General features: G+C 38.1%; 1 protein-coding gene across 7 annotated transcripts in view; it reads right to left on the bottom strand.

Moving 5' to 3' along the window:
- rapgef4a (Rap guanine nucleotide exchange factor 4a) overlaps positions 1–15,813 on the bottom strand; it is a 36,618-nt gene extending 20,805 nt beyond the window's left edge. For 2 of the 7 annotated variants that reach the window (XM_082508669.1, XM_082508670.1), the window contains exons 1-4: positions 15,205–15,813; positions 11,896–12,038; positions 11,716–11,804; positions 11,040–11,186 (exon numbers count right to left, since the gene is read on the bottom strand). In XM_082508669.1, coding sequence (XP_082364795.1) covers positions 11,040–11,186; positions 11,716–11,804; positions 11,896–12,038; positions 15,205–15,272 — 447 coding nt within the window. In that variant the 5' untranslated portion in view covers positions 15,273–15,813. Of the gene's footprint in view, positions 1–3,730; positions 3,989–10,002; positions 10,129–10,151; positions 10,478–11,039; positions 11,187–11,715; positions 11,805–11,895; positions 12,039–15,204 lie in introns of those variants that run through there. The other 5 variants (XM_082508671.1, XM_082508672.1, XM_082508673.1 and 2 more) reach the window with 5 other exon arrangements.
- Between the last annotated feature and the right edge of the window lie 3,569 nt (positions 15,814–19,382).

The raw sequence follows: 19,382 nt of genomic DNA, 5'->3' as shown, positions 1-19,382 counted from the left end.
AATTAGTTCAAAATGTATATCATTTTCTTTTATTTAATAAATGTATTTTTTTTCTTTTTTATAAATGCATCAAATAGTAATAACAGTTAGTTGTGGTTTTGCTTCTAAAAATCCATACTCTCATGTTTACGCTCTTTTAAGAAATAGTAAAGCTTCATGCAGATTCGTTTACCATACTGCAAAGGGAACATTCAAAACGGACATTTCTTATTTCTTTGTAACAAGTTAAACAAATAGTTAGACAGTTATATTTTTAATGTATAAAAACACAACATAAAACAATCTAGTCGGTATCTTCTGGAGAAAATTAGCATTTATAAGCCAGACATTAGAGAGGCAACAATCTTGTCGAGGCGTACTTCCTGAAATGTCAAACTGCTGCTTAACTGAAATGAATCAGTCTGATTATTCACTCACTGGCCTTTATTGCTTTCATCCAGATTAGAAGATTATTAGAGCATCAAATCAGCTCGCAGATCAGCTAGACTGGTTCAAACTGCAGCTATACTACAATTACTTTGATAAGTAGATTTGGCGCAAAAGTCATTTCTGACATTTTATGAGGCTCGTTTATTAAGATGTCTAAATGTGCCGGGATTGCTCCTCTGAAATGCTAATTCAAATATTTATTTCTCAATAAAATAGCAACAGCATCTGCTGCTCTGTGGTCTGCCAGACTCATCAAACTCACCAAACTCGCAGTAGCCCTACTCAGCCATACCTGCCCAGTCTAACTGTGCCTCTCAGACATTACCTTATTCCTAAGACTGAATTTAGAGCCAACTTTGATTCAGCCTTTTTGATCATTTATTATAATTAAAGTCCTTAACTTTGGTAGGTAACTTGGATCCAGAAATCTTTCAACCATGACAACATGGACACTAACAATACTCAGGTAGGCTTTGACCTTTAAATGATGCTTGATTGATTCCTCTCTTTCTTTTCCCCAGTCAAGTCTGTCCCGTATTTAGCAGGTTAAAATAAAATAAACAATAAAAGGCGACTCAAATAGACCAATACGGCAAGGCTGGGTTGGTAAAGTAAATCTGTTGGACATTTTTCTTTGCCTTTAGACAATAATTCTGATGGCAAAAGAGCCAAACAGGACAGGCAAAAATAAATAAATAAATAAACAAATAAATAACATATCTGGCGATACATCCGTTGTTGGAAATTTCTTCTTGTTAAAATTGAGTTTTTCCTTCCCACTGTTGCCAAAGTGCTTGCTCACAGTGGGAAAGACATTCTTTGGTTTTTCTCTGTATGTATTATTGTAGGGTCTACTTTACAATATAAAGTGCATTGATGCAACTGTTGTGATTTGGTGCTGTATAAATAAAACTGAATTGCATTGAAAAAAAAAAGATGCTTGATTGGCACTCAGGGGCGCATACAGCACTACACTATTCACAGCAATTACACCACAAAGTGAACATGAACCACCTTTCATGTTGTTTACAACAAATTGTGATCAAACTATCCAAATGTTGTAGCAGTAATGTTTTTTCTAATTTTCTAATTTTCAATGTGTTCTGCTTTCAGAGATGATGTTCTGCATACGTTGGTTGTAACAAGTGTTGCTGGCAAGTGTTATAACAGCTGTAAGCATTTTATCAATTCGCCTTTGACCTGTGACATCACCAAGCTATTTTAACCCAGAGAATAGCTGCTCACTGGATGTTTTCTCTTTTAAGTCCATTTTCTGTGAACCCTGATGATGGTTGTGTGAAAGTATCTTTAGGAAGGGAGAATGTACTGGTTCAAGTTTTTAACACAGAGTCCGTATTAGGACTCACAAGCAGTTTGGAAAATAACATCCACACTTGTACTTGAGCTGATTCTGACAGCATAATGTGCAAAGCATCAATTAGAAAGACCAAATAAGATATGCAAATCAAATTATCCTTCACAGTTTGTCATTAAGTCAGCAAGCACAATGGATTAGTCAGCCCACAGTTTTTGATTCAACCCTTTATCCAAATGAATGACTGTTTTATTTCCATGACTAAATTCATGAACTTTTGCTTAAAGCAGATCAGTAATTTTACAAATACTTCAAAACTAAGAATGATGCTGTTTAAACTGATAATAGAGCAGACCAACACATCATGAAATTATTATTTACAATTATTTACAGTTTTGGACATCAAACATGGTGAAATAGGACACTGTGGTGTAAATTCAACATGGGAATATTGTTTTCATCCATTTTTTTCTATTCGTTTTTACAATTACATTTCACTTACTGTTAAGTTTGGTTTTTACCTTTGTGCAAAAACTCTATATTTCATAAATATTTCAAACAATTGCAATGAGAAAAAGCTCATCGTTGGAGTCGAATGCTCGGAGTAAAAGCAGAACTATAGATAATAGATCTAAAAAGTTCAACTCAAAGAGCAGCTTAAAAAGGTCCCCTTTTCAACCTGAAGTATAGAAATGAGGTATAAACATGCTTTAAAAATATGAATTTACTCATTTGAAGTAGCATCTTCAAAGCTGAACCCAGAACAAAGGATGAAGTTCAAAGAATTATAAATAATAAAAAAACTATGTTCCTGAAATTTCTGAAAACAAAAGGTTCAAATGTAATGTTTGTCCACATTCACTCTATAGAGACTAAAAGTGAGCAGATTTCAACAGAAAAGGTAATCTTGCACTTCTGAGCAATACCACAGATTAACAATAGTGAAGTCAAGATTTTTTAATTAATTTTGCATCATAATCTCTCAGAGAGGATCACTACTTTTATTTTTTTGTTATTTTGTGTAAGTGTAATATCTAATATCACCCTTGGTGATTGCTTGTTGTGCAGTAACAAACACTGACAGTCATTAGTGCACATCTGACTTTTTTTTAAAGAGCCAAAATTTAGATTTCCATTTGCTCATCTTAATTTGTTAGGAAGGATTCAACCAGAAAAGGTCACAAACATCCAAAAACACGGTTCAAACTGACAGACGAGCCACGTAATGCTGTAAGCGTCACGTTAGCTAGGAGCGTGTAAGTATAGTGGCGTTTGAAAGATCAAATGAATAAGTCTGGATGTGCTCTTATACATCTCTTAACCCTGTTCTCTTATGATATGTCATTTTATGTTTTTCCATATGCATTAAACAACTAAAAAAACTGTCACCGTGATTTGAAAATTGCAAAATAAGCATCTAATGCACAAAGGTGGTGTACTTTAAAGAGATGACATATATGTTTTATATTATCTATGTCATAACAGCAGATCAGTGAAGCTATTAACCGGGTCATCTCAGTGCAGTCTCAGTTCAAGTTCCTTCACGGTCTTTCACGCTTGAGTACGTTACTGCATTGTGAGCATCACCGTGCATGAATGCACGCCTGTATTTTGAATGATTCACGAGAGATTACATAAGCAAACGTAGTGCAAACTGTTCTGAAAGTATTCAGCAGTTATTCTGAATATTTATAGGGATGCTTTGAGTTAAAGGGAAACCATTTAGGGAAAAGAGCTTCATTTCTACAGTTATAGATTTTCTTCCAAACTAAATTCAAACCATGAGGTAGGACTGAAAAAAGTAAATTTAAGCTTTTAAACTGAACATTCAGGTTATCCTCATATATCTAAATTTGCCCCGGTAATTACAAGGTAACTATCCTGCAACTAGAAAGATAAATTTCTATGAAGCATTTTTCATTTCTACATTTTGTTTCAAATGCAACAAATCAATTTTTTATCGCTGGAAAGCTTTGCAAATGTTACCTAAAGATGCTACCAGAGTCCCATGCAGCCTGCTACTGAAAGCTTCACCACGCTCTCTTAATCCAGATGTTGGCAAACACTCCAAGCATGTATGTCTGATTTTAAGATTTCCAGGGTATCAAGCAGTCTGTCGCAGGTCACAGTCAGCATGGTCCAGCAGGATCCAGCAACGCCCTCAAACTGCTCTCAGAGCAGTGCGAGCAGACCGTCTCAGCCGGAGAGCTCAGCAGTGTGCCAGTCAGCTGCTGACTTCTTCTGAGCAGCAGTTGCTAGGTGATTACTCAACTCCAGTCACCGAGCACACGGGAGAGCATGCTCAATCTCTCCCTCTCTCTCCCTCTCTCTGTCACAAGCTCAAGCTTATCTATTCACACAATCCTGCTCATTTTCAGCATGGCCACCTTCATAAAGCAAGAGCAAAAGCCAATCACAGACAGGATGCGAAGACTAATGTTCAGGAAGATAAAACTGACTGCAATGAACTGCAGATGTGCCAATCAAAGCTGAATTGTGGTTTGATTTTTATTTCAAGTAAAGTCTAAAAACTGATATTTGGATGTTTGGATGTTTTCGTCTGCAGACAGAAAAAGTCTTGTGGCTTTGCACATTATGTGTTATACTTGGAAAAGTACCACCCTGCTTCTAGTTTGTCAGGTGTTTGACATCTGCCAGTATATATTGAAGTATATACTTCAATATACTTCAATCAATATTAAGAAATTAAACAGGGAAATGGTTGAAAAATACTTTAGAATACCAAGAAGCTATGAATACAATATAAAGAAAAACTTTAATTAAAAATACATAGGTAGTACATGCTGAATGAGTAGCATAGGCTGCTGAGCTACACCCAATAAGTAATATAAAACAGTTCAGTGTTTCCAGTTTAGTGCACTTTAATTTTCCACTGAAAAATTGTGCCAATCTTTAAACAGAATATGACTCAGTACAGCTGTGCTGTCTCATAAAACAACAGCTTTTTGCAGTTAAAACAGAGTTAAAACACTGCTCATTTTTGTATTTTGCCTTTTTATGGTTGTCTGACATATGACATTAAAAATGTGTGAGTTGACAGTTAATGAGTTGTTTTTATTGCATTTCCAGAACTTATGTGTGTCTTATAAAAGGCTGAAGAAGTACATAAAAACTGTGCAGCACAGACACTGAACCAATCAGTTGTGTTGTGTTTTTTCGAAAAGGAAAAAAAATGTTGTTTTGCGTATTTCCCGGTGTAACTTATCAAAATAACCCAATACTAGCTTCATATTTGCGGTAGTAGAGATACATAAAGATTTAAATTCATATCAATGTCCCTTTCAAGAACAGAGAAAATCTGAATCTTATCTCTGACTTTGTTACTTATCAGAGCCACAAGACAGCCATATTGGATTCCTGGAGGTGATTATTCACACTATTAAGTGTTTAACCTATATGCTCACTGGCCACTTCATTAGATACACCTGTTCAATTATTTGTTAACACAAATATCTGATCAGTCAACCACATGGCAGCAACTCAACAACACGATTAAGATGACCTGCTGAAGTTTAAATCGCATTTTTAGAAGGTCCCAATCTGGGATGTCTCCTGTAGGGTGTGGTCAGAATTTGTCATGAACAACATCGAAGCACAGATCCATCCTGCCTTATATTCTTTAGGGCACATTTTGAGCCTAAATCATACCTGATTGATTGACGCAAACATGACATAGAGTTAACTGTATTCAAATTGTGGAAAAGACAAATCTGTAGCAACTGTGTAATGCTATGATACCAATATAGATCAAAATCTCTGAAGAATGTTTCCAGCACGTTGATGAATCTATGCTACAAATATTTAAAGCATGTTAAAAGAGAGTCCCCATTAACTAATGAAGCAAGGTATAACTAATGACATGGCCAGGGAGTGTATACAAAGAATATATCATCAGCAAAGTGAAAAAGTAGAAAGTAAAAGAAGCCAGAAAGCAAAATACTACACCAAGTGTCATCTAATGGATGTTTATTTATTTTAAAAATATTTTAATTATTAATTAGTCACATCACATGTCTTATCTCTCTTAATCCATCAAAAACAACCGAGAGTCATTTTACTTATTTATTAAGTATTTTGTCATTTACATTCTAATTTCTCAACATAAGACAATATGAAAATACCTACAAATTTAAATAGTTATTCAGTTTCTACAGCTATTGATCTAAGACAGAGAAGAAAATGGGATTACTAATGAGAGAAGGTGCTGAAACACACACTGATCACACAGGTGTAGGTGAGTGTGTCACTGTCAAATCTGACAGCCTGTCACATCCAGCCGAGAGAACAATAAGGGGCCTAGATTCTGCAACAACTTCAAGAGAATTTTGCAAATCAAATCATATTTTGATTTAACAATCTTGAATTTGAATTAATACAGGCTTGTACTGAACAGGCAATAGCATAAATTATCTTTTGTAGCTGATAAAGACAGTGGAAGAAGAAGATATCCCATTTTCCTTATTTTCCTCTCGTGTCACAAATTTGACCTGTAGGACTATGTGCCTTAACTTGCAAGCTTAACTGAGGTCGGGGACGCTGGTTGCATTACTCTGCCTTGCAATTTGGCTCTGTTTTTGTGAATTAAGAAAAATAAGCAGCCATGCTGGCAGTGTTATCATAGTTGGTTGTAAAATCTGGTTTGCCGTAAAAAAAATAAAAAATAAACGTGTGTCAACAAAGTCAACAGGGTTCATCCTCTTGACACAATGACTGTGATGAGTCAGTCAGCCACATTGCTATCCACGGAGCAATTCTTCTAGTCTAGCTGAATAGGATTACAAAGATCAGCAAGGGCAGCTGCAGCTTCACAGGTGCTGTTTTATTTTACAGAAATTCATGTTGCAGGCTTACGATGATGTAACAACTCTGGGCGGAGATAAGGCAATTATACTATGTTGATACAATCTTCCTGCCCTTTCGTTGCACGTATCCACCGACCGCTCCTATCAGAGGATATATGTGGCCTGATTTTTCCAACCTCCCCCTTACCCAGTCCTCAGACTCTAGAGGGCATGTTGCATCCCTGCCACTTCCTATTCATCACTTTTTTCCACGGGTTGCACACCGGGTTGCTTCTATAGACTGATGATACTGACATACCAACCTCCCTGCTGGGCTCAGCGACCAACAGACCTGCCCTAAGGATGAAAACACTACACATATAAGCATCTGTAATTCCATTTTACTCAATATACTATATGTTGAGTGTGCACATGCCTATAAAACTCCCTTTGTCAGATCTGATAGAAGATAACAAAGCCTCCCGTCCAGGCGGCCCCCAGGCTGATGTGATTGTAATACAGCCGCCTTGCCACCCAACAAGCACAAATTACAATTGTGTTGTTTCAATCACAGTGGCCATCGGAAGCAGGAAACAAAGTAAAGAGTAAGCTGATGACCAGGCCGTCTATGCTTCAGTCAGCCTCCCTGTGTATGCTGAGCTTGGCTCATGTCTGCTATGTTAAACAAACAAGCACACGGACAGCTTCTGTCACGTGCCGAGCTACATGAAAGGCGCTCTCGGTGCTCGGACGATTCAGCATAAGAACATAAATATTAAAATTGCACGCATGGGCGCTCAGGCTTTAATATGCATAGATGTCATACACCAAGACATACAACATTTTAAGGAACAAATATGGAGCAAAGTGTCTTGTTAACATTAGTGTAGAAAACCTTTATTTATATGAACTGGTGAAAATGGTGAAAATGAAAGGACAAAACCTGAACCTTTGACCCCCTGTGGACCAGATGTTGACGTAATTTATCATCATCTGAAAGACCATTTCACAAGACAACCATCATCAAAACACCAATTGAGATAATATATATTTACCAGCCACTTTATTAGGTATATCTGCTCAACTGCTCCTTACTGCGACTTTCAAATTTGGAGGCGACTCATTAGATTTGCGAATGTAGACATGGTCAAGGATGGGGGCAAAAGGTGGGTCAAGTGACACTAAATGTGTCACAGTTGTTGGTCCTAGACGACTTGGTCTGAGAGTTTCACAAACTGCTGATCTCCTGGGATTTTTCTTCACAACAATCTCTAAGATTTACAGAGAATGGTCTGAAAGAGAGAAAATATCCAGTGACTGAGCAGCAGTTCTCTAGGAGAACTCTTGTTGATATCAGATGTTAGAGAAGAATGGCCAGACTGCTTCAAGCTGAGACGAAGACAACAGTAATACAAACAACCAATCATTACAACCAAGGTATACAGAGGAGCATCCCTGAATAATCAACACATGAAACACGGAAGCAGATGGGCCACAGCAGCAGAAGACCATACCAGGTGCCACACCTGTCAGCTGTAAACAGACAACTGAAGCCAAAATTGGCACACTGTGTCGAGTTCTGATGCAGTGGGTGGCAGGGTAAAGATTTGGTGTAAACAACATGAAAGCATGGATCCATCATGCCTTATATAAGTGGTTTTTAGGCAGGATAACATGTCATGTAATAGATTTGAAGGCAACAAAGGTGGTGTAACCTTGTGATGCTATCATATCAATATGGACCACAGTCTCTGAAGAATGTTTCCAGCACCCTGTTGAATCTATTCCACAAAGAATTGAGGCACTTCTAATGGGAAAATGGTGAATGGTGAGTGTACTTTATAACTCCAAGTGACTTCCGGAGACTTGAAGAATCAACGTGCTCAGGCACGTCAAAGTATTTTCCCAAATGCATTTACTATGTTACGTTTATCCAATTTGTCACCTCTCTGTAATTCTTTTATTTACTGTATTATTCCAAACAGAAGGTTGAAACACCTACAGAAAAAATACACTAAATTATTCACGAGTATAATCATAAATAAAGCTAGTGTTGTTCTCACTCTTGCAAAATTTTCTAAGACTGCTTGGCTAAAGGCAAGGGGACAGTTCTGTGTTGTAGGGAGGAGGAGGTGGTGGAGGAGGAGGTGGTGAAGGAGGAGGCGTGTAGCTTTGTTTAAATGCTTCCTTTGGCTCAGACCGGAGCAGGTAATATATTTCCTTTAGCATCACTCTTTTCCCATCTCCTCACATTAGCTGTAATCAAGCTGTATTCTTCTTTTCACCCAATCTTTCAGGGGCTGGAAGCAGTAAGAACACTGACCTCATGCAGCTTAACATTCATCATGCACCACAGAATGCAATTCAGCTTAAATTAAGACCCTGTGAAGCAGCTGAGCTTTATCTGCAAAAGCAACCATCAAGACACGCAGGAAACTTAGAGTCACCACAGCACATCAGAAGTGGCTCACACAGTCTGATGTCTGATGCCACCAGTAACAAGATACACCTTAAACAATCGTTCAGCACTGCAGTAAAACTAGGAGGAAAAAAATAAGCACATATGCCTGGAAGAACATTCAGGCGAACTGTTTGTATGACCAACAAACTGCAAAATACAGAAATGATCATCTGTCTCGATTGTGTGAATTTTGACCGCAGTGCTGCTCAGATACAGGCTGGCTAACTCAGCACATCTAACAATAGAAGATCCATGTATTGATGCTAATGCTGTAAATCACTTTTCTGTTTTTTTAGATGAAGTTCTGTACAAGAAACACTGCAAGGACGGGAGACATCTCAGCGTAGGACATATCTCATTTAGAGAGCTTCAACTTTAAACTACCCATTATCCTTTTTTTCCTACACAAAAATACCAATTACCTTGAGAAAATTTTAAAAAGCCTCAAAATTACATATGCAAACTTACCACATTAAAACCATAATGAGCACTGGAGAACTCAGAAAAGTGCCTGGTAAGATCCTTGCCTTTTAACAGCTGTACCTGTGATGCTGCAAAATAATACTTACAAGCCCAAGTCTTAAAGTTAGATTTAAACACTTATACTGTAATATTATTAGTTAGAAAATACAAGAATGGACCGTCAAACAAGCAACAAAGAGGACCAAGGTTGAGCAGAAAGCATTTCAGTGCCATTATCTAAGGAATGTATCTATCGTGGGTGTGACGCCCTTCACAAACCTTGAACTTAAACCTGAGTTTGAAACTGGTGCTGTGGGAAACTCTTTCCAAATATAGACACTCATTAATTTAAAAAAATCAGAAGCCTCGAAAAAATAGTATCTGTTTATCTTCATGCGCCAAACAGCATCTTCACCATCACTTTGCAGTGAGTCTTTATATTAAGTAACAAACAAGACCAGAAAGATCCAAGAGTGAGATAAGACAATCTGGACACCAGATACAGAAGCTCGAAAATCTAATTTGAGACGAACCGAACTGAAGAGGTCGCCCGGGGGCAGAGGTGAAATGTGTATCCCCGTTGAACTTCCGCGTGAGCATACACACAGCCAAATTAAAGTATCCAGCCACACACAGCTTCTGATGGTCAGTGTGCTGGAACAGACACAGCCTATAACTTAACCTGCTGATGCCCTTTGGTCCCAAAGGAAATGGGCTGTCTCTCTCTCAGGAACCCAGCCCAGCTGAGGGGGAGGTGAGTGACGAGAGGAACTTCTACACAGCATGGCACCCACCGGCTCACAGTAGCAGGAGACAGAAAGACGAGTGAGATATTTCTGACTGAAGCGGTCCATGAACATTATGTTTGTCTTTAATTTACAGTATTTAAACGTTTTATACTGAATGTTACTGCCCAGTTTTATACTTACACTGAATGACTGCTGAAATGATGCTAGTGTGAGTGAAAACACAAGGCTGGAGAGAGAGTTTCTCCTCAGAGCTACACTTCCATCTAGTGGTCAAAAGGGATAAACCAACCACTCATAAGTCAAAATCAGACGGAGCACTAGCAGAAGGTTACAGTAAAAGAATTGGACAGATTTTTTCCTCCAGAGGCCCAACAATAAATTCATAACCCAACCTTCGCTGATCCACAGGTGGTGTACACCACCTACGCTCTGGAGAGCGCTCAGCTCAATTCGTCACAGTTTTCAGATTTAACATTTCAGCTGCAACAAGAACAAGCTAGGACAGGTGGCTGTTCTCTGACTTTAAGCAGCCCCCTCAGTTACTCACAAATTAAATGATAACTGGAAACCAGCATGTGCTGCCTTTGAGCTACCCACTCAGCTGATAAGGCGCTGCTTTGTCTTCAAATGATCAAAAGCGGTCTGAATTTTCTGTTTATCACTAAAATGAGAGAAGTTAGTTCCTATGGACACATTTATTCCATAGCATTTTCAAATCTTACTTTGAGACTTTGATATCTGAGATGTGCCACAAATCGTAATGACCCAGATAATTTCTGTACTCTGCAACAAGTATAGACGGAGCAAAACGAGGCACATACCTCCCACAGAGACCTAAACTCCCTCTGCTCGATGCGTAGGAGCTCACTGAATTCCCGTGTAATGATGGTAGCATGTCGGGGAGTGTTATCCAGGATTGACTCCCCAAAGGCCGTTCCCGTCCCCAGTGTGCATATAGTAACAGCATCCTACATGAGACACACCAACATCACACACATTCCTCTTAGATCATTCCTTCATTGGGATTAAAAACTTTCAACTAGATGAGAATGCTGTGAAGTTCAAATGTAATATTCTTAGCAAATGAATTTATGCCGATCGCACAACTCTCGAAGGTTAAAGAACTCCTGAGCACTCCATACACTCAACAAGATACAAACATATCACTCCAGTAAGCACCCAGACAAATAGGCTAAGGTGTGCAAAGTTCCACTGTTAACAAATGGTCAGTAATATTCCCTCATCTAACTTTTATTTTTCAAGTCTGATGAATTTCAGGTGGAGCTTTGCTTACAAAGTTACCGAGATCTTCACAGAAAGAGTAATTCAGCTTTGGGTGCAAATTTGGAGCATTAGTGTGTGAAGCTAAGATTGATTAAGATGAGTGTGATCTTGTGTGATACGTATGAAAGAAGAGAGCGATTTCTTTTAATTATCAATTACTTCATCAGCCTTCATTTTAATCTGGGGCTTTATGTAATGCTCGTGAAATTATACCTGATAACTTGATGTCTCGGACACCTTTACATCCAGCGAACCTGAGAGAACAGCATACCAGCACGTGCCAATATCTCCTTGTCGAAATACTGGGGGGGGGGAACAGTTTGAGAAAAGAAGATAAAAATAGATGCACCGTCTTGTCCTCAGATTAGTTTCAGAGCTCGCATTTTCACCTACTGGTGATGCCTTTTTCCAAGCACTCGTAAAATCCGCACAGGCATATCTGCTGCAGCAAACTGGGGTGGAATCTCTCAAAGGCCTTCACATTTTTCAGCCGTGCCAGGATTATGTCAACATCTGCCCCCGAGCGCTCTGCTGGTCTGGAGAAATACAAAGAACAGCGTGATGTACAGTTAACTAAAAATCTACATGAAAAGCTAACTGCAGAGCTGCAGAGCCTGCATCATTCAAAGCAACTGAACCTTTTTTTAAGTAAAGTTTACTTTGAACTCTGAAACATGAAGTCTGCAGAAGACACCATTAAATTCTAACACTGTACTATTCTATTTAACAAACTTGAAAGTCAATATTTGGTATGACCACATTTATTCTTCAATACAGCCTCAAAATCTCTGACAAATTCTTTCTTGTAATTAAGTAGTCTTTGGGAATAGTTTTCCAGGTTTCTCGAAAGCTCTTGTTTGGATGTTGGACAACTATTGCTCAAGAGCACCTTAAAAATTAAAAGAAAGTCTCAAGACTCTTGCATGGGTTATTTTAAGCTGTGGATCATGCAAACCTATTTTAACTGAGTCCAGGAATAAAAATATAGCAATTAACAGAATATGTACTCTTTAATAAAAGCACACCAAATTTAGTTTGAGATTATCTCTCGCATCTGTCTCATTTAGAACAATTTGTTTTTATTCTACAGTCAGATTTTTGTTGAACCAATAATTTCGTTCCTCTCAAACAATAACTGTCAATTTCCCAGTGTGCACGGCTGCTGCATTCATGAGTTGCATTGCAGCAATAAGAAAGGCTTTATTTCCAAAGTTGCACAGACCTTAGAGTAAAAATTTCTTTTGTTCTTTTATTTAAATTGAAAAGCCTGACCCAGTTTTGACTCCATTTTTAATGGCACGTTCAAACTGAATATCATTTGTTATTGCACTAATCCCTGCACTGAATTTTTACCTCTCTGTTCTGTGCCTGTCTCACTTTTGTTACACTCAGTCCAGAGCCTCTGATGTAACTGGTGGGTGGATAAACTGCAGCTTACATCACCTTTGAAACAAGGTCCGGCTTTTGAAAAAAAGTGAAACCAAACATTATCAATAATTCAAAGATGGAAACAACCTTTGTGCTTTTGTTTTTTGAAAATGTACTGCTCTATAGTTTTACAATACACTAAGTAACAGCTTGCGGGGAAAAAAAAGACTTTTCATCGTGTATTCCCTGGAAACCTTTAACCTCACATTATGCCTCTATAATTGTATGTACTCCTTGATAAGACCCTATGTTCAGCAGTGCAGCCGCTTTCAATGTATTCTGTTTTTCTACCCTGCATTATCATAATCAGGACAAGGCAAGAGAAAGAGAGACTGCGAGAAAGAGCGAGATGTGTGGGAGCCTGACTTTCAAAGCCAGTGTCTGTTTGAAAACTGACCTAGATGAAAAAAACAGAAAGAACAGAGAAAAAAGCAGAAAGTGCCAGTTTGACGTGCAAGTGAGAAACAAGCTTGTTACAATTTGTACAATGCAAACAATGATCAACCTAATGACCAGTAATCCAACCTGAGATGTCAAATAATGAGCGTATTGATGAGTGAGATGTAATTTGTCTGTGAGCTTAGTTCAGGAAATGACACAACTGCTTTTCGTATTCACCAATCTTTTCCAAACTGTTAAATAATCAAGCAGTTTGGATAAACTTAGATGTCTATCATCCACTGAATTTCAATGTAAAAGTGTCAAATGAATGATAGGGTGACTCATGGATGCTGTTTGCTGTTTGGAAAAGGTGAGTCACCCAAGAACCATTTGACTTGAGGGACACAGGTGGCTTCTACAAGCAAGCAGAGGATATTACTGTGTAAACACGTCTGGCACCCTGTGTCACTTTGCTGTGTGTAGCTGTTGTACTTTGGACCTTTTGATATATGCTGCACCCCTTATTGTCATCATCCTGTAGATCAATAGTAAGCAACCCACTAACACCTGAGCTGCATCCAGTATATACTTGCATATTGGCCAAACTGTCTAAGCATGTAAATGTAAAAAATAATGTAAAAAAAAAAAACATGCAGTAAGAATTAAAATAGATAGATAGATAGATAGATAGATAGATAGATAGATAGATAGATAGATAGATAGATAGATAGATAGATAGATAGATAGATAGATAGATAGATAGATAGATAGATAGATAGATAGATAGATAGATAGATAGATAGATAGATAGATAGATAGATAGATAGATGTGGCCGTGGCCAAAACAGACTAAAGGGCCACATCTCTGTGACAAAACCATCAACACAACAAATGGTGAAGCCAGCCTGCCTGCAGTTTTTCTGACTTCATAGTGTAGAGGTTAACACATTCACCTAATAAGTGAAAGATCCCTGTTTGATCCAGCAGAAGATAGAAAGAGTCAAGGAGGGGCAATCGTTAAAAAAAAATCTATGAGGTTAAACACGCAGAGTTACCTGCTGTGGTGACTGTTTGTGAATAAGGGAGCAGCAGAAAGAAGCAGTACTTTATATGAGTCCTCAGTAATACTTGTACATGGCTGCCATGTTGGCACAATCAAGTCAAAAGAGCACAAGATTGAAAAGTTGACTGATTTTCCTGCAGCATTATGCCAAGCAGAAAAAAGATTTTTGCTAGCTGAAGGACTCCAATATAGTTAATGGTCATAGCTTGGCCACCCTTGCAATAATCCTCTATGTCCGCCTGCATTCAGCAATTTCATTACTGCTCACGGCAAAAGTTGCAGAACAAATTTCTCTCAAATAAAAAAGTACTATACATTATAACCATGACACATATTAAATATCTTTTAATGTCTTATTATAATGATATCAGTATTTGATCTTTGATCTTCCAGTAGTCACAGAAAGCAGTTTGCTGCTGATTATTACAATAATCCCAGATAGTGAGCAATTGAAGTAAGTAGAATGCATCAAAGAGCCAAGTAATTGGCAAGTAATTTGACATAATTAATAAATCCCAGTCTGAAGCTGATGCCTTTGCTTTCCCCAACTCTACAGCTAAGTGGATCACTGTGCGTGACTCCTTTAGTCAACAGTGAGGTCAGAGGCTGTAGGAAAGGTAACCTTGGCGCGTCCAAGGATGCACTAACTCAAGCTGTGATCGGACTCACGACGTCCTAATTCCGTTTATTTGAATGTTTAAATGCAGCCACTGAAACACAACGCCCAAGTTCCTTACAGGATAAAAATCCAAATCGCGATATTTCCTCGTTAATTCATCGCTCTTACACTAGCCTGAGATGGGTCGGGTGAAATGGTATAAAGTGATTACCTCTTATCCAGACAAATCATCCACTCGGCAGATTCCGAGGAATGTGAAGAAGTGTGCGCTGCTACCATCTTGCGATCCTGCTGTTGCTGCTGCTGCTGCTAATGCGGAGGAGAGGGCTGGACCAACGACAGCAGCTTCATCTGCCTTCACTCACTCACTGCTGACAGTCCTCGCTGTCCCTCCTTACCTGGGCGGGAGCAGCGTGGACGAAAAACAGCCCACACTGACGGGTTTTATGCAGCTGTAGTGAAAAGCTATGTTGTTAAGAAAGAAAATCTCAAACTGAGGACGGCAACAGTTTTCAGCAGAGATGTGGCTGGGGGGAAACAGAGCTCGGTCACTCATTATTTTTTTCAGCAATGGAGGTCAGTTTCTGCTATTAGGCACATGCAGGTAAAATGAACGCAGTCTCATAGATCAGTATGTCCCAGTGTTCGTGTTAAGATCAAACTGTTGCTTGGAATTTTCCAGTCATTTCATTTTTAGAGCTGTTGAACTTACACCGAGAGCTGTAAATAGAAGCAGCTTTTGTTGCTTGAATGAGGTGAGTCAGCACAAAGTGGCACTTCTCTACTGAAGGATACTGTTGCAAAGGTGAGGTGGAGGGCATACAGGTGACCTGTGATTGGTCGTAATCACATTAATGTTCATAAGTATTTAGACAGTGATAAAGCTTTTGTAGTTTTGCTTCTGTGAACCGCCACAGATGGTTTAAAATCAAACAATCGAGATGTGATTGAAGTGCAGACTTTCAGCTTTGATTTATTGGTTTTTACAGACCTTATTTTCTGAGTTTCCCCATTTTCAGAAGATCAAAATTAGTTGGAAAATTGACTGAAAAGCAGCTCCATGGCTAGGTGAGACCTGTTGTTCAGTTTTCCACTGGCATTTTCAATATGAGGTCCAAAGTGATGCAAAAATAAACCAACAGCAAACCACTTTAATTTTTTTTATAAACAGAATGGAATAACAGGTTGACTAAACAACAACAAAAGACCCGGAAGACCACAGAATAACGTGTGATGTTACAGCTGATAGAAGTGGCAGGATGAACTCTGAAGTGTACAGGGATATAAGCTCCACTCAGATTCAGGCAAATGCTGAAAAACTAACCAGACAGCTCTTCACAGTGCAAATGGACAAAGAGCCAAAGTCGCAAAGGCAACCCAAGATTTCTCAGGGCAAAGAAATAGGATAGTCTTCGACGGCCAAGCCAGTCACCCGATCTAACCCAGTGGAGCATGCTGTTCAGACATTTAACACAAAACTGAATGGAGAGACACCCACAAACAAGCAGCATCCAAAGGTTGCTTTACAAAAGACCTAATGGAGCATCTCAAGGGAGGAAACAACATTTAGTGAAATCCATAGATTCTGGACTTCACGCAGTCATTGACTGGAAATGTTAGGACATGTATTTAAAACAATCCCTTATTTATTTAATATTTGTTTAATTTTGAGGGTCTGTCAATGGAGGTCTGTGCTTAGAAATAGCTACCACCTAAACAGTTTAAGTTAAATCCCTTTAATTTAAGCTGAAATTCTGCACTTAAATCACATTTTGATTGTCTGATTTAAAATCACTGTGACAGTGTAAAGATGCAAAATGGCAACAAAATCTTTTTTTTCTTATAGATTGTGGATCTGATCAATTACAGACTGCATACAGTCAAGTCCAAAACACTGAAGCAAACTATCTGAGTACACATGGCTGTTTTAACTGACTGCAGCACGCCTCTCATCCCTGTATAGTGGATGACATTTCCAACATATCAAAGTGGGAACATTTTCATAATAGCCATGAGAAAATTGGGCTTTGTTATGACAAGCCACATAATAAAAAGCCCATTGCTTTACTTCAGTTACCCTGGCAACAAAGTACCTCATAGAAAGAAATACCAAGCCTCTGTAATTATTTTCTTTTCCATCATCTGATGCTCAGATACCTTGGTACCTAAGTTACAGGCTTATGTTATTGGTTTATTTATTTATTTATTTATTTATTTACTTAATTTTTACTGAACACAAGTCATCAGCACTAAAAGGCATAAAAGAAAACTCTTCCTAAAAAAAGATTTTTGTCTCTAATCTCAAGTAAAGAAAGTTTCATCCACAAGTTGACTAAATCATAATAAAAGTAGGGCTTCTAAGTATAGTCCTGTTTCCATCATTTAACTAAATATTTAGTTAATGCCTTTCAGGGTGAGGTTTGGATAGTTTGAGAGAAAAACCAAACAAGAAGCAGTCCAAGAGTAAAACCCTCGACCAGAGCAGGAATAATCTTGTACTTTCTATATATTCATTTTGTTTTACGTTAAGATGTTTGTAGTGCAGTAAAAATAAGTGCAAAGATTTACTTGGCCTTTTGAAATCTGTGACTACTGGAAGATTTAATATAACTGATATAATTTTGAGTACAATTACTTTTTTATTTATTTATTTTTTTTACTTGAGTAGATACAGTAAATACCGAGCATTCATCTTCCCGTTTAGTAAAGTTCATTTATTAAAATTATGTTTAATAAATATCAAGTGATTTTTTTGTTATCACAAGTTAATTTTTTTCAATTAATAATAATTATTATTATTAAGAAATATTGTACATTTATTCATATTATTACATACTTAAATGGTTATAACGTCTTATTGTAATATACTCAAAAAAGCCATAATAAAATGAATCAGCTTTTCTCCAAATGTATCCCATGCCAGCATGTTCTTGTCAGTCTGACAACTATTGTCATTTCAAATAACTCTATGTAGCATTATTATCACTTTGACCTTCAGATCATCTGTTGATGTTGAAGGAGAGGTCAGAGGTCAAATGTTAATTTTTGACCAACAAATCATTAAGTTGACCTTGGTGACCTTGGTGGGTGAAAGACAAATTTCAATTTTCAACAAAGTGTTAATATGACCCAACTCTACAAGATTTTTTTTTTTTATCAGAATTCATTCAAAACTCTTTTTTTTTTACAGACAGAGTAATGACACGCTTGCAAACACTGCATAACCTTCTTTGTGGGGATAGCATTACATAAATAATAAGACAGTGATAAAAATGGAAGATCTTAAAGATAAAGGAAATGTTTCGAAACATCAGATCTGCACCCAACACCGGTTCCAAAGTGGTTCTCCTTCAGGAGAATTTCACCAAGCCAATATTTAAAATCCAGTTCCTTTACCGACAGCAAGATGTCAGCATTTGTTCTAAGAAAACACCTAAGAACAGATGAATCCGGGCACAAACCTATTCGATTCCTGGAGCAGAGAAAAGGGAAGTGCACTCAGTCTTGTTTTGATTTTAAAAATGTAGGCGTCTAACCAAAGAGAGCTGTGCCCTGCACCTGAAGGAAACTTTTAGGTGTTTCTCTGTCTGTTTCTGATCTTTCAGTGGACCTTAAATTAAGATTGCGTTGTCAGCCCACATGTTTTTCTTCCCAGTGAGCTGAACTTACATGTCTTGCCCTTTCTTGTTAAAATAAATAGCTGAGGTGTGAGGCTGAGTTCAGGCCAGGGCATGCATAACACAAAACACACATTCCTGTAATGCTGCATACCACTAACTCACAGCAGCAATGGACCAACACATAACAATGTGCGAAGACGTCAACATGCGCTGCAGTAATTTGCCATGCACTGCAACTCTGCAAGCTATCAGTTCAAGACATAACAAAAAGATTTACGAAGGTAACGACTGAAAGGGTTTTCATTTCTTTCTGCTGCAAACAAATATTTGTTGTAAAAGAAAACAGAAAAGAGTAGTTCTGCAGAAAAAAAGACAAGACACCAGGTGTGGAGTATTTCTTGTGCCTGCAAGAGTCTGAGACACTGTCTCAAAGGTTCCACTCTCAGCAGCTCACCTGCTCCTTTTTCCATTTGGTTTTCCCCGTGCATTCGATGGTGTTTGAAATGTTGCTATAGGGACCACTGGCTGCAATGTGCCATCGTATCCTGAGCCCACTGACTGTGTATGTGGCTTTTCAGGCCCACAGTTGCTAGGAGATGCTCCTGCAAGCTGAAAATGGTAAACACATGGACACATGCAACCCTTATGTGCACACACAGCATAATTTCAAAATGCTGATGAGCATTTGGAGAAATATTTGCTACTGCTGGTATATAACTCTTTTGAAATCCGTGCTTCACAAAAAAGTATCTTCAGGATTAAACGTGTT

Source organism: Aulonocara stuartgranti, assembly GCF_965226115.1.
Source record: "Aulonocara stuartgranti genome assembly, chromosome: 16".
In the NCBI taxonomy this organism is placed as follows: Eukaryota; Metazoa; Chordata; class Actinopteri; order Cichliformes; family Cichlidae; genus Aulonocara; species Aulonocara stuartgranti.
Note: the sequence above shows the minus strand (reverse complement) of the source record. Positions and strands in the feature narration are given on the sequence as shown.